This window comes from Sceloporus occidentalis, unplaced genomic scaffold (genome assembly GCF_023333645.1).
Source record: "Sceloporus occidentalis isolate IW3139 unplaced genomic scaffold, rSceOcc1.0.p SCAF_16, whole genome shotgun sequence".
In the NCBI taxonomy this organism is placed as follows: Eukaryota; Metazoa; Chordata; class Lepidosauria; order Squamata; family Phrynosomatidae; genus Sceloporus; species Sceloporus occidentalis.
Window position 1 is genome coordinate 2,615,352 of NW_028316996.1, and position 13,858 is coordinate 2,629,209.

The 13,858-nt window shown below is 38.8% G+C and overlaps 1 protein-coding gene across 1 annotated transcript; it reads right to left on the reverse strand.

Moving 5' to 3' along the window:
• Nucleotides 1–6,537: 6,537 nt before the first annotated feature.
• Nucleotides 6,538–13,089, reverse strand: LOC149302943 (phosphorylated adapter RNA export protein-like). Its single transcript, XM_089481875.1, has 5 exons — nucleotides 12,973–13,089; nucleotides 11,189–11,796; nucleotides 8,991–9,111; nucleotides 7,550–7,633; nucleotides 6,538–6,798 (listed from the first exon to the last, which is right to left on the reverse strand). The coding sequence occupies exons 1-5, from the start codon at nucleotides 13,087–13,089 to the stop codon at nucleotides 6,538–6,540; spliced, it is 1,191 nt and encodes a 396-aa protein (XP_089338001.1).
• Nucleotides 13,090–13,858: the final 769 nt, after the last annotated feature.

Consider the following 13,858-nt stretch of genomic DNA (forward strand, 5'->3'; position numbering starts at 1 on the left):
GCTTTTGGACACCGCAGCCCACATCAAGCTATTATTAGATTGTCTGCGGTCTGCGGACCTAATGCACGCTGCGCTGCACAAAGCATCTTCTTCTCTGTGATTGGAGGTCAGCTCTTGCGTAGCAGCATGTGCGTGAGTTTCCCGGAGAGCGTGGTGACGTCAGGTGTCACGTGGGGGGGGGGGGGAATTACAGTAAATATTGACTATATTTTCCCTTTTCAGAAAATATACTGTAAGTTTAAGGAAGTGTCTTTGAAATTATGCATTAATTCTAGTAATATCTCATAGCCAATCTAATTAAATGCCTTACCTTTTCATTTTGCTTTTTATTTTGTCTTCCTATGGCAAAACCTGTGCAGTAAGAATAGAAATTCATACATCATATTTTTATGTATAACGATTTTGGTAAAAACTGGTAAAAGTGGAGCAATTAGCAGCAACATCACTGTGGTTGCTATGGTGATTGCTCCATCGACCCACCTGGTTGCAAGAAAATAGCATAGGATCATGCGAAGGTGGGAAACAATTCATAAAGTTACTATTTGACTTTTATATAACATAAATAATAACATATAGCATATATATGGCTTACAATATATATACTGTATATATTTATATATACATATCCTATGCATCATCAGACATCAATCTCAGCTTAAATGAGAAAAATGTTTACTGATTATTGAAAACAATAATACTAATTGCCATACAAAATACACATACTATAGCTATTTTAAGTAATAAATTCAGCTATACTGTTATATATTTTATGTCAGTGTATGTGGATATATATTCTGGTAGTAATGATTTTACACCTATATCCAGAAACAAATTCACACTAGTTTTACCTCAGAAGCACTTTCATACATGATATGTGTGTGTATATATATATATATATATATATATATATATATATATGTATATTAGGTCAGTAATGTGATAAAACATGTTGAAGTAAATAATATATGCAATTACAGTTAGGATGTATCAGCTTTGGATATAAATCTGTTTTCAAATGATTACCTGGACACAACACAAAATAACAGTTGCTTTTGTATTGCCTAATTTTGAATTCCTAAAGGTCAGTTTTTGAATTTATGTATCTTTATTGTACATAGAGCAAGAGTACATACACTACCTAAACAATGTTACATCTTTCCTTTTCAGTAGTCTTTTTCTTTTTTAAACATACTTTCCATGTATGTCTTACGTAATGAGCATTTTTGGTCATGGAAGAAGTCTTTTGTTCCCTAGGGCCTGGGCTACTGCTTGCCTCTTTAGCTCTTGTGCATGCTGTTTACTGTACGTGCAGCCAGGGTTTGTCCTCTGTTAAGGAATATCCACGCTCATACTTAGAGGACAAAATTAAGGCCCATTTAAGGCACCAGACTGGTGCTTGGGACCCCTAGCTATAGGATCTGGAGCTATATCGCTGCTAGAATGTATGCTGCTAAGCAATATATGGTGCCTTTGCTCAACCTTCTAGGACTTGGTTTAACCATAACCTAAAAAATAATTCAAGGTTAATAATTATTGTATAAATCATGGGGCTTCTCGTCCATAGATATTGCTGATGTCAGAAGAGATTTAGGCCTGGTTGTAGGCCTGTGGCAGCTCTTGGTAGCAGGATCAACAGCTGCTTTTATCTCAAGGCCAAGCAAGGTAAGATTATGTTTATCTGTAGTATCTATAATGGGAGTCTGTAAAAAAGGTGAGGTATTATCGTAAAGTAGTTAATATACGTTATCTAATGAGTCAACCAATACTGTTTGCTAATTCTCAGATTTCCCTATAGGTCCATGTTGGATTTTTTGTATCAATTCCCCAGTAACCTTTTTTTTGTAAGCACTTTGGATTAATAATAGTAAATCTGCTCTCCTTTGGATTTTTGACAAATAACCACACCTTGTTGTGAAATACCTGGTTGTAAGACGGCATTTAAATCAGCTTAAATAAATGTTTGCAGACTGAGAAGCTTAACAAGTTGTGTAAAGTTGTGCAAGATTTACTATCACGCCTTTTTTTTTCTTCATGCTTTTTTTAAGTACCGTAGTAATTTTAGACAATAAAACATTCAAGAGTTCACCAACAGACGCATCATTTGTGTGCTACGTATATCCCATGGATGGGACTTGTTTGTCCAGCACATTCCACACATGCTCGATTGGACTGAGATCTGGGGGATCTGGAGGCCAACTCAAAACCTTGAACTTGTTGTTGTGTTCCTCAAACCATTCCGAAACCATTTTTGTTTCGTGGCAGGGCACACTACTCTGCTGAAAGAGGCCAATGCTATCAAGGAATACCGTGTCCATGAAAGGGTGTACATGGTCTGCTACAATGCGGGTAGGTGGTATGTGTCAAAGTAACATCCACATGAAAGGCAGGACCTAAGGTTTCCCAGTAGGACATTGCCTCCGCCAGCTTGCCTTCTTCCCATAGCGCATCTTGGTGCCATGAGTTCTCCAGGTAAGTGTTGCACACTCAACCGGCTATGCACATGATGTAAAATAAAACATGATTCATCAGACCTGGCCACCTTCTTCTATTGCTCGTGGTCCAGTTCTTATGCTCGCATGCCCATTGTAGCCTCTGTTGGCAGTGGACACCCCACAAAAACTGCAGTTTTGGAGATGCTCTGACCCAGTTGTCTAGCTATCACTAGGTGGCCCTTGTCAAAGTCACGCGGATCCTTACACTTGTCTATTTTTCTTATAAACAGCTTTGATTTTACCCATTTAAACCCTTATTTAAACTATTCATACATTGGGGGAAAAGCTACATTATTCCCCAATATGTACCAAATAAAGTAATGAAAACTAAATAATTTTCTTTAAAAAATACCTTAGTAAAAATGCAGATGACAGCACATAACATATTGCATCATAAGGACACGTAGGGGGTCTATTCACTAAAGGGAGAGTTGACAGGAGAGTTATTTTTCAGCTACTTGAAGGGCTAACATTGCCGAACTTCTCCTGCAGGAAGAGCTTGGCTGGCCTGGATAATGTAAACCAAAATATTGTATTGTAATTATGTGTTTAACCCTTCAGCAAAAAAGCAAAAATGCCAGGACTGGAACGGGGCCAGCAGAATGACTCTTAGGAAATCTTCTCACTTGAACTAGGAATTATGCATGGTAAGCTCAACCATTTTTTTAGGGAAAACATTTTGGCAATGTCTTATAATGACTCCAGTTTTAGTCGATATATCTCTAAGAGACTGCAATCTGCTCTAGCCCTCATGCGATAGAAACCCCTGCGTGTACCACTTCTCAATGTCCCGATTGGCTGGTTACAAGGGAGACCATTGATCTCTCCAACTTACCTAATTGATACTATGGAAGACTGTGTCAGCAGCTTTCCTAGAACTCATTAAAAGAAATTATGTGTCTTTAAGACCCAGATCACATAGACATGACATCATACCTTGGCAGTGGAAATGGAAGGGATGGATAGGATGCTGTCCTGGGTCAGGCCTAGGCCAGTGTCTAAGGTAAATACACTGTTGCTAAGAATAGAAAACTTTTTTTTTTATACTTTTCTCCAAATCCCATGCTCAAACCATTTAGTGCAAACCAGTTTTAATGAACTGCGCTGCTTTAGGGCACAATTTAAATGTACGTTACTGACTTGACTTAGCTTGTTTAAGAATGTCTTTCTAGAAACCTGTACAAAACAAATAGATACTGGGAAGGATTCAAGGGTAAGAGTGCATTGTTTATTTTGTAGTCAGGAGATATGCGCGTGCACGCACATACATATATATGTATATATATATATATATACACACATATACATACACATATATATTTATAAAATGCCTCACTACAGGGGTGAGCAAATGTTAGTTACAGAAACTTGTGTAACCTTTGTATAGCCTGCAGTCATATTTCTCTAAGTGCGCATACGTGTTTGTCAACGTCTTTTCAGATAAATCAATGCATGGAATCAAATCAGCCACTTAATTCAAAATCTGCCTTGCTACCTGGTTTTGCAGACTCTCGCTGTCTTGGTGTCACCCTTGACCCTGAACTCTCGTTCACCCCCCACATTCAGTCTCTCTCTAAAAACATTGCCCGCATCTGTCCCTTCCTAATAGAGGATGCCTCTAAGCTCTTTGCCCATGCCCTCATTATGTCTCCCACCTTGACTATTGTAACTCTTGTAATGTCTTAGCTGGTCTCCCTTACCCCTTTCACCCCTCTACAATACACCACGAATGCTGCTGCCAGACTTATCTTCCTCTCCCCTCTGTCAGTCTCTTCACTGGCTGACTGCGCTTCAGGATTTACTTAAAAATCCTGACTCTTACTTTCCAAACCCTTCACAGCGGTTTCCCTTCCCCTTCCTCACTCATCTCCAATACACTCCTCACCGGTCTCGCCGCTCATCCAATGATCTCCTTCTATCCTCTCCTCTGATTTCTGGGTCTCATGCACGCTTACAAGATTTCTCAAGGACTGCCCGTATCCTCTGGAATGCTCTCCCCCGGTCTATCCGTTGTTCTCCATGCCTTTTATTCCTTCAAAAATCCCGCAAGACCCACTTCTTTAAGGACACTTACAACATAAACACCCTCCCGTATTCCTTTACCTCACCTTTCCTAGTCTCTCTTTCCGCAATACTTTTACTAGCGTGGCTGCACCATCCCTAACAACGGCACTTTTACCTACTGACCTTAACTCTCTCTAGATTGTAAGCTCTTTTGAGCAGGGCCCTCCTCGCCTGTTGTCTCCTTAAGTCAGATTGTTATGTTAAATATTGCATGTTATGTCCTGTCTACCCTTTGTACGGCGCTATGGAATCTGGTGGTGCTATATAAAATAAATAATTGCAGAGCAAGACATTGGAGGAGAAAAAAAAAAAATTAACTCCTCCTATTCATCAAGCCGTTAAAAAGGTCAAACGTTTTCTACCTTCCACCAAACGGTCCGTTTCCTGCAGATCTTTGGAGTACACAGAGCATTTTTTTCAATTCTGTAAATTAGCGATCCTTTTATTTGTAGTTTGCACTGATACAATGTAAAGATCTAATTTATTTGGAAAGAGACCGAACACAATGACAGAGCATTAGTAGTAGTTTGAAATGCAGCTTTGGCTAAGCGCTGCAGCAAGGTTACAATTGCTTGTACTTTTTAATGAAGTGAGATTTGTATTCAAACACGTGCATAACATATAACACTGAGCTGGACTCTGAAGCCAAGGTAGCAAAGGAAAATAGGGGCCTGCATGCCTGCGATGTGGTGCTTCATTTGGGCCTGAGGAGATTAACTCCTGCCAGCTGAACACATGTGCCGGACATTAATACTGGCACAGATCTGGGAACTAGTTTAGAGCAAAGGGAGTTGCAGGCTACTAGAACGTAGATTAGTAATATCATGGAGTAGATTGTGTTGCCCAATGGCTAAAACACATCTAAAGAGTGTAATTAATTACAAGTATTTTGCAAAGAGCAATTTTATTTATACAAATTCAAAATAATATTTTAGCGAAGAGTCTACTAGTGAACCCACCGGGGTCCTTTAGAGTACTCCACGTTACCACTGGATTCCAATACCTTAGTGTTTCCACAAAGAAACACTCTGCAGACCAAATGAGGCAAACCCACAAACTTCACCTTATTGTAAGTTATATAAAAACAAATCAAAATAATAATTACAACATTTTTCCTCTAAAGGAGAACGCCATTTTATTGATTTGTTTCCAGCTGAATTAAATTTAATGTGTTTGCTAGACATTAGTTCTCTCTATATTACATAATGGAAAGACAGTTTGTCGGTATATTTGTGTGTCTATTAATAAACCAATGAAAAGTCACAACTAATCCAGAGATGAACTTGCTTCAGTTCTGGTGGAGAAAGGTGACTTAATTGAACACATGATATGATAAAGACTGATCTTCCAGTATTAAGTCATTTCAATATTCACATGAAGCGCATGCTATAATTATATTGTATGCCTGATAACAGGGAAACATTAATGGAAGGCAGTCTTTTTTTTAAACTTTTTCTTCCTTCTTGTTACAACAGGCACATTAACAGCAGAGAATGTGTGTATGAATGTACATTAATCCTTTTGAAATCAGTAGAATACTAAGGAACTATCAGCCCAGCAAGTATTCTTTGATGTTACTCACTTTCATTTCTTTGGTCATGACAAACGCAAAGCAAATTTACAAAAAAAAAGAAAAGAAAAGAAAAAAACTCATGCGTGCTTGTGAAATTGGAATCATACAATCAATGGGAGAAAAAAAATTAAGTTTAATTGGGGAAAATTATAAGAAAGAAAAAACTTGCTCTATTTTTGTACATTTTTCTACGTTTGCTCCCAACATGTAGAAATCTGTTTTGTATGAAAATATCTACGTAAATTAATACAGTGCGCAAATGAAAAGGCATCAGATGGCAAGAGTCGAACACAGATTTATATGAAAACAGAATCTAGTTCTGATAAACAGTAAGAGTCCTAGTTCCTTAGTTTCTCCTTTTAAGTTACCGAATGAAACTGCCATATTTGCAGTGTTCAACAAGTTGTGTTAAAAAGTCTCAAGGTCGTGGCTATTATCAATCTCAATTGCATCTTCTGTATCAGCTTTCATCTCAGCGTGTTCATCATCTAGGGAAGCCAATGCCTCATTGGTGTCACTCGCAAATGTTTCTCTGGAAGCATCATCATGCTCTGGAAAATTCAGACCTTTGATGGCTTCCTTCATCTTCTTCGCAATCACGTGCCGCCTCCTCTTTTTTGCTGCCTTTTTAACCTCAGATTCCTTCTGGTTTTCTTCACAAAATATTTCCTTTTAATAAAAAAAGTTAAAACAAATCAACCTAATCACGTATTAAACCAACTATGCTATAGGCTGGTATTAATAGTAAGCCACGAGAAGAAAAAAATAGGGAGAGAAATCTACTTATCACGCCAAAGCTCTGTGTACACAACATATACATACTTTATTTAAAACTAAAATGGATCAAAGTATTTAGTAACCCTGTCATTCAGGATTTTTAGCGCAAACCTAAGCCAACAAACATTTACAGAGGCAAAGCATTAAAAACAATGCATAATAAGCAAAAAGAAGTCCAGTGGACATAAAGATGAAGAGGCTGCTACCGGTATTTCCCATTTGGATTGCCGCGGCAACTCTACAGAAATGAAAACTTGGGTATTTTAATGGAAAGATCACTTGTAAGCAAACATTTAAACGTTTTACATTAAAATACAATGTACTACTAGAGATGAATAAAGCCAAAATCTTAATTTTTTTTTTTTAAACAAACAAAAAACAGCAAAACAACTAGTGTTAGTGAGAACCAGGTCAAGGACACTGAAGTACATTCAGATATCTTCACATGAAGAGAAGAGGCAAACTGTTTAGTGATAAAAGCCAATGCAGCAGAGCTAGTTTTATGGGTTCAGCATATTGGAGAACTTTGAACAGGTGCATTGATGGATATTTAGCAAAAGTGAAAGTATATAGACCAGGTTAGCATAAATATATGACATGGTTAAACATCACGTGTGTGAATTGTGTGTTAAGCTGCATTTACCTTGACTTGCTCGGATGTAATGCTTGGGGTGTTCTTTAATAGGTTGAAATAAACGCCACCTGGTGTACGCCTTCTGCTCCCATTCTGAGGACATACGGGAAAGCAAGGATTAAAGACGAAACTAACTATAACTGTAGGCTCTACAGTGAGATTTAGTTTAAAATATTGTATTAATACATAGTTGATTGATAAAAGAGAATGGAGAGAAAAAAAAAAGGAAAAGTGAAACAAAGATCAGCAGCACACGTTACTTGCGTGATGTTTTTAATTAATGTTAACAGAATTTTAAGATACGGAAGATTACATGTGCCTAGCACTACCGACAATTATTTAGACTACGAATATGCTGCATTTTACCAGTAGATCATAGACCCTGAAATGGTGTTATCCTCACCTTCATTCCTTCAATGTCCAAATATTAACATGAGTATGTTTACCAAGTAATTATTCCAAATAAAATGCTGCAAAAACTGAACAGCATCTTCTAAATGAGGCCAAGTTCATTTTACATTGTAAAACATTTACAGCGGACCTCTCTGTTGAATTGTTACATAGTTTCAAGTCTACTAGAACTGCCTATCTTCCTCCATGCATAACAATCATTTACCAACCTTGAATCCCATTAGCTTGCAAAGGACATGTAACACAAATTAGCATTACATAGAAAAATATAATTCTACTTTCCAAGACGAATTACCGTATTGGCTTGAATATAGGCCGCACCCTAAAAGTTTGGTGCCCCCGTAGGAAGTCCCAGCAAGGGAGATTGTTAAAGCACATCGTGCAGACATGCCGGCAGCTGGTGAACGTCTGCGCGATGCGCTTAGACAATCTCCCGTGCCGGCACCCCCCCCGCTGGAAAGTGCTGGCAGGGGAGTCTGTCTTAGCGTATCGGAGAGTAGGATGCAGATCCCCTGCAGCGCTGCGGGAGATCTATATCCTAACCCTGCTGCCTGCCCAGTGCCAGGAACTGCATGTCCCAGGTGGGCAATAAGAATTGCACATTCCTGCACTAACCCCCGATTATAGGCTGCACCTCCGCTTTAAAGACCTAAAGTGGGGGGAAAAGTGTGGCCTATATTCGGGCAAATACAGTATACAACATGGATAAGCTTATACAATACGTGGAAGGAGAGACAACAAACCATTCATGTATATAGAACACAAACGGACATATAGGATGTCAAACCACCAAGGGACATACATCACTTTTACTTAGCAAGTGTTTCACTTCATTCACAGATTAATTTGTGTAATCTTTACAATGGCAGCATGCCATGTAAGGCATAAGATGAACACCACAAGCAAACACCTATTTCATTGCAGGAGAGGGGATTCATTAGCATATAGGCTGACTTTTATTGATGTCAGCCTATATGTTAAACCACCCGCATATTTCTATTGAGATGCATAACCAAACAAGATTGTTAATGTCTCTCACCATAATGAAGAGTCCACCGTTCTGTTCCACCTCGGCAGTCTCAATGAGCAGCTCAATTGCCTTCTTTGTTCCAATTGATTTCACAACACGCTTTATTAGATCTTTCTTGGGTTCTCGAAGCCTACAGGTAACAGAAAAATAATTCAGGTAACTATTGAATCATTTACAATGTAAATAATTATGTCCCCTCCAGGACATAATTACATTAATTGTTGCCATTGACCACAGTAAGCTTATAAATCTATTTTTTTTTTATTTGAAAAACTGATTTCTATAATTTGGCAAATCTATCACAGAATATTAATATAGATTATGTTGTATTATGAACAACAACTTTAAAATGCATCTGTTTTTTTTATCTTGAATCTGTTAAATATAGCATAATAGATAAGGGTTCAAATAGCACCTGTACCAGATGAGCAGGCAACTTGGGGGCTCCACCAACCTGAAACTGTTATGAAAGCACTGATGCCAGCTATAACACCAGATCCATTCACTTGTGAGGAATCAAATAATTTCTAGACCTGGGTGGAATTTGAAAACTATAATTTTTAAATAGCCATTAAACCAGACAAATGCCGTGTGCCAGGTTGCCATGGCGACCCAAACGTAATATCTGGTGCCTGGGAGGCATGTCTGGCTGTGACTCGCCTCCCTTAGCTTTCGGGCTCCCGGCTTCTCTCAAAGTTGTATACATTTACTTAGAACATGAAGTAGAACATATCAGCGAATGCAGCAGGGAAAATTGTTGCACACGCTAACCCCCCTCTTACCTGTCTGCATGGCATGTTAGCTCTCCGCTGCTGTCTTACGGGCGTTCGGGACTTGCCCCAGCAACCCTCTAGGACATGACAGTTTTCTCTATGTCCCTGGTGCATCTGCTAATATGTTTTACTTCATGCTCTAAGTAAAGTTATTACATTTTGAATAACATCATTACATTTGAAACCTTTATTTTAGGTCTCAGTCGGGCCGGGAGGCAGATCAGCAGAGGAACGGCACCGAGAGCAGCCGGCGAGCCGCAGGCAGGAGAGCTGAGCATCGGCACAAAGTACCAGGAGCGAGAGGGCAATTAGTTGCAAAGTTCAGGCAAAGTCCATCCCAGACCCCTGCCCCAGTGTTTACACAAGGGCATATCAGATTTAACATGGAAAGGGTTAATTCTGCCAGTTTGTTAACCCACTGCGTGCTGAGCAGATTAAAATCTTATTTTATTTGCACCGTGGCACTATGGAATGCTTGCTGGCATTTATCGTGTGTGTGTGGCTCATTTTGGAGATTTTAATATATTTGACAATACCTGCTCATTCACCATTTAAATGCCAGGCACCGCAAGGGTTAATGCCCCAAAGTACTTTTAAGATTGTGCCAATATATTTAAAGCCTTTAAATACCATCCCCAAACATTGTTGGGTTTAGGGGAGAATATCTGATGTTTCATTAATTTATAATCACACATTTGTAATCACACATCCAATATTTAACAGTACAAGGGGTTAAGTAATAATGTGTGACATTTAGCTGTTAATTTTGATATTAATACCAGAGGAATGTTATATTTTCACAGCAAAGGTATAAACAATTTAACATTTCTTTGTAATAGTCAAATCACTGTTTGTTTTAAAGTTTTCCCCTTATAGCAATTAATCGTTAAACTATAAATAAATGAAAATAAAAACACATTTGGGGGGGAAAACCGCCTCCTTCATTTTTTGGCTGGCTCCTAACCAAATTTGTCGAAAAAGAAGAATAATGATGAAACACAGAGATAGGACAATGATGGCATGTACAATTAAAGACAAAATTAACCCCTTTAGTCCACAAAAGACATACTGGTACACCGTAAAAAGCTCTGCTCAGAAGCCCCTTAGGACACAATGGTACATTGCGACTTTTATGCAGCGGCGGGGACATCTTCCTGCTGCTACAATGGACACCCGGCTGTCTTTTGACTTGAGGTAATAAACCCCTGGTATAAGGGGTTAAACATTTTGTGTTCTATTACTAACAGACTACATCCAAAGATAATAACGATAAATCTTGCTTCTAAAGCATGAAGTTCTTGCTTTCTAATATTTTCTACAGATTCTTATTTGTTATTTTAGAAAACATTTTATGTAATTAGATATATTCTCAAAACTTGAAATGTGCTTAATCATAACATTTAGTTATCAACAAAGAATAAAGTAGTAACTCACCTATACGCAATTTCATCTGAAACTTTATCCTCTGGGTCAGCCATTGTTATTTCGTATCTCCCTTTATAGTTCATTTCTAATCTCTCGCCCAGCCTCTCTTTCACTGGCCGTTTTCTCGTTACGTGTCCGTTTTCTTTAGGTAAAGACGTCTTATCATCCTGCATATACTCATCCAATTCTTTATCGAGTTTTAATTTTTCCTCTTTGCTTTTATCCATCATTCTCTTTGCTAGCATATAATTATAAGTCTCTGACTGCCTGCTCATATCTAACTGGCCTTCCATGTCCATGACACAAAGTTCAGTGGCTACTGCCTCTTGTGCCTGCTCATGGAGCACAGTGCCCCACACATTAAATTTGGCAGCTCCTGTGCCTAACTGTCTTGGCTGCTGGTTGATTGGAGCTAAAGGAGGGGTCGGCTTGGATGCGCCAAGTGGGGGGTGAGAAGATTTTTGACGCTTTTGTTTCCATGGAGATCCATCATCGTCATCAGAGTCAGACAAGCTGTCATCACTGGAGTCCAGACCTTTGACAGAACGGTAGTGGATACTGGCAGCTTGAGAAGTGTTTGGTCTGAAACGTACTGAAGAACCGATGCCACCCAGTCTCTAGGGGAGAAACACACACATTTTACATGCTCGGTTTCCTCTAAAATGAATGATCAGGGTGCTGTGTCATATCATACCAATGTGACATTCGGGGTCTATTCACTAAATTGAGTTAAGATGAAATGTTCCAACTCACAAGCTTAACTACTCCAAGTGGGTTTATAAAGTTTCTGTATAACACCATAACCCGTTCCAAAACAAGTCTCTCTAGAAAAAATCTGCTAATAAAGCATATCACTTTGTCAGAAATAGACATGTCTGCTTTTTACAACAGTGATATGTGGTACGCAGATGATACCTGCAATACTGATGGGTTTATTCCCATGATAAAGTATTTCATGTAAAATATTATATATATATATATATATATATATATATATATATATATATATATACACACAAAAATATATTTATATAAACAAAAAAGATAGCGAATAAAATTTTATTATTGATATGCACATGCTTTGCATTATTGGTGGATATTTTATTACTGTTTGAACGCACATGAGCACTGAACATTTAAAGCATAAGTGCTGTGAATATATACCGTATATTCTCAACTGCATAGCTGTACTGAGAACACGCTGCAGCTTCAGAGCGGGAGTAGCGTGTGCGTGTATGTTTGCATGTGTGAATTTAAATATTCACAAGCGGCTTACGGTTGGGTGACAGTTTTAATGATATTTTGCTTGAAATTGTGAGGGCCAGTTTATATATATATATATATATATATATATATATATATATATATATATATATATATATATATATAGACACACACGCACTACCATCCATGCACATCCCTTCTCAATCTAAGTAATATTTTCATTACAAACTACATACTGATGATTGTTTAACATGGTGTGAGGCAATAGATACAAATACTGCAATACTGTGGAAACCCGATGTACAGCGTGTGTGTGTGTGTGTGCGTGCGTGTGTGTATATATATATATATATATATGCGCGCGCCATCATCCGCATTCTTTTCTGAGGAGCGATTTCTAGTTGAAGCTCACTAAAGCTTTTGATACATCCTTCACCGTCTGTTAGTCACAATCCACATCCCTTGGATTTAGTAACTTTGGCGCATTGCTAACAACGTTTTTGGTTCCTTGTCTGTATCAGCTTTAGGAGATGTTACGGATATAATCGTTTCATTTGCGTCAGTTGTACCTGATTTTGAAACATGTCTCCCGGTCCGGCCACGTTCATGTCGGTGTCGGAGCCGCTGAGCTCGCCGTCCTCCACATTTTCATCTTCCATCATTCCTCTAGCAGTTTCCAACGCCATGACACCTTACCGGAATCGGAAACACAACATTATTCCCAGGTCAACCGGAAACTGGACAGACAATGCCAGGGGTAGTTTGATGGATCGAGCGGGAGCGGAAGTGGGCGGGTCGTAGGCGTTTCCGCGCGCAATTCTGCCATATAAATGCTGTGACAGACGTCAGACGTTACTTGTAATATGAGTTAGCCGCGTTGGGTGTTCGCAAACCTAACTTGATGATGTAGAGTGAGTCCATGAAAGCCATCGGCACGTGTATAGCTTTTAAATGCTAGAAGAAAAAATAAAGTTGCCTCGTGGGTGTCCCATGCCCTTTACAGAATACTTCGTTAGCCGTCGCTCACACTCGTGAATGTCACATGATAGTAACCAGAATGTATGCAGCAGAATGTGGGATGTATGTATCCCGAGAAGAGTAGTTTATATGATTATACATCTCAGGTGGTTCAGGGCAGCACCGTGTAGAGCAGGCACCTGCCAGACTTGGGGCTCAGGTGGGTATCTAAGACTTCCTGGTGGACCCTTGGAAGTTGGTGCCAGCTGAAATATTTGTGTGATTTAGAATAAGTTAAAAAGTTATCTTTTAGTTATACATCGTCACAGAGCTTGTTGCAATAAATATATAAAAAATTACCTACTGATTTGGTTGGTATTCTATCCCTGGTGTATTTTTCTACAAAATTAGTGCTTAAGTCAATGCAGATTTCACACCTGCCCCATGACGTGTTAAGAGATGTTATAATTTAGCCCTAAAGCAGGGTGCAAACCCAGA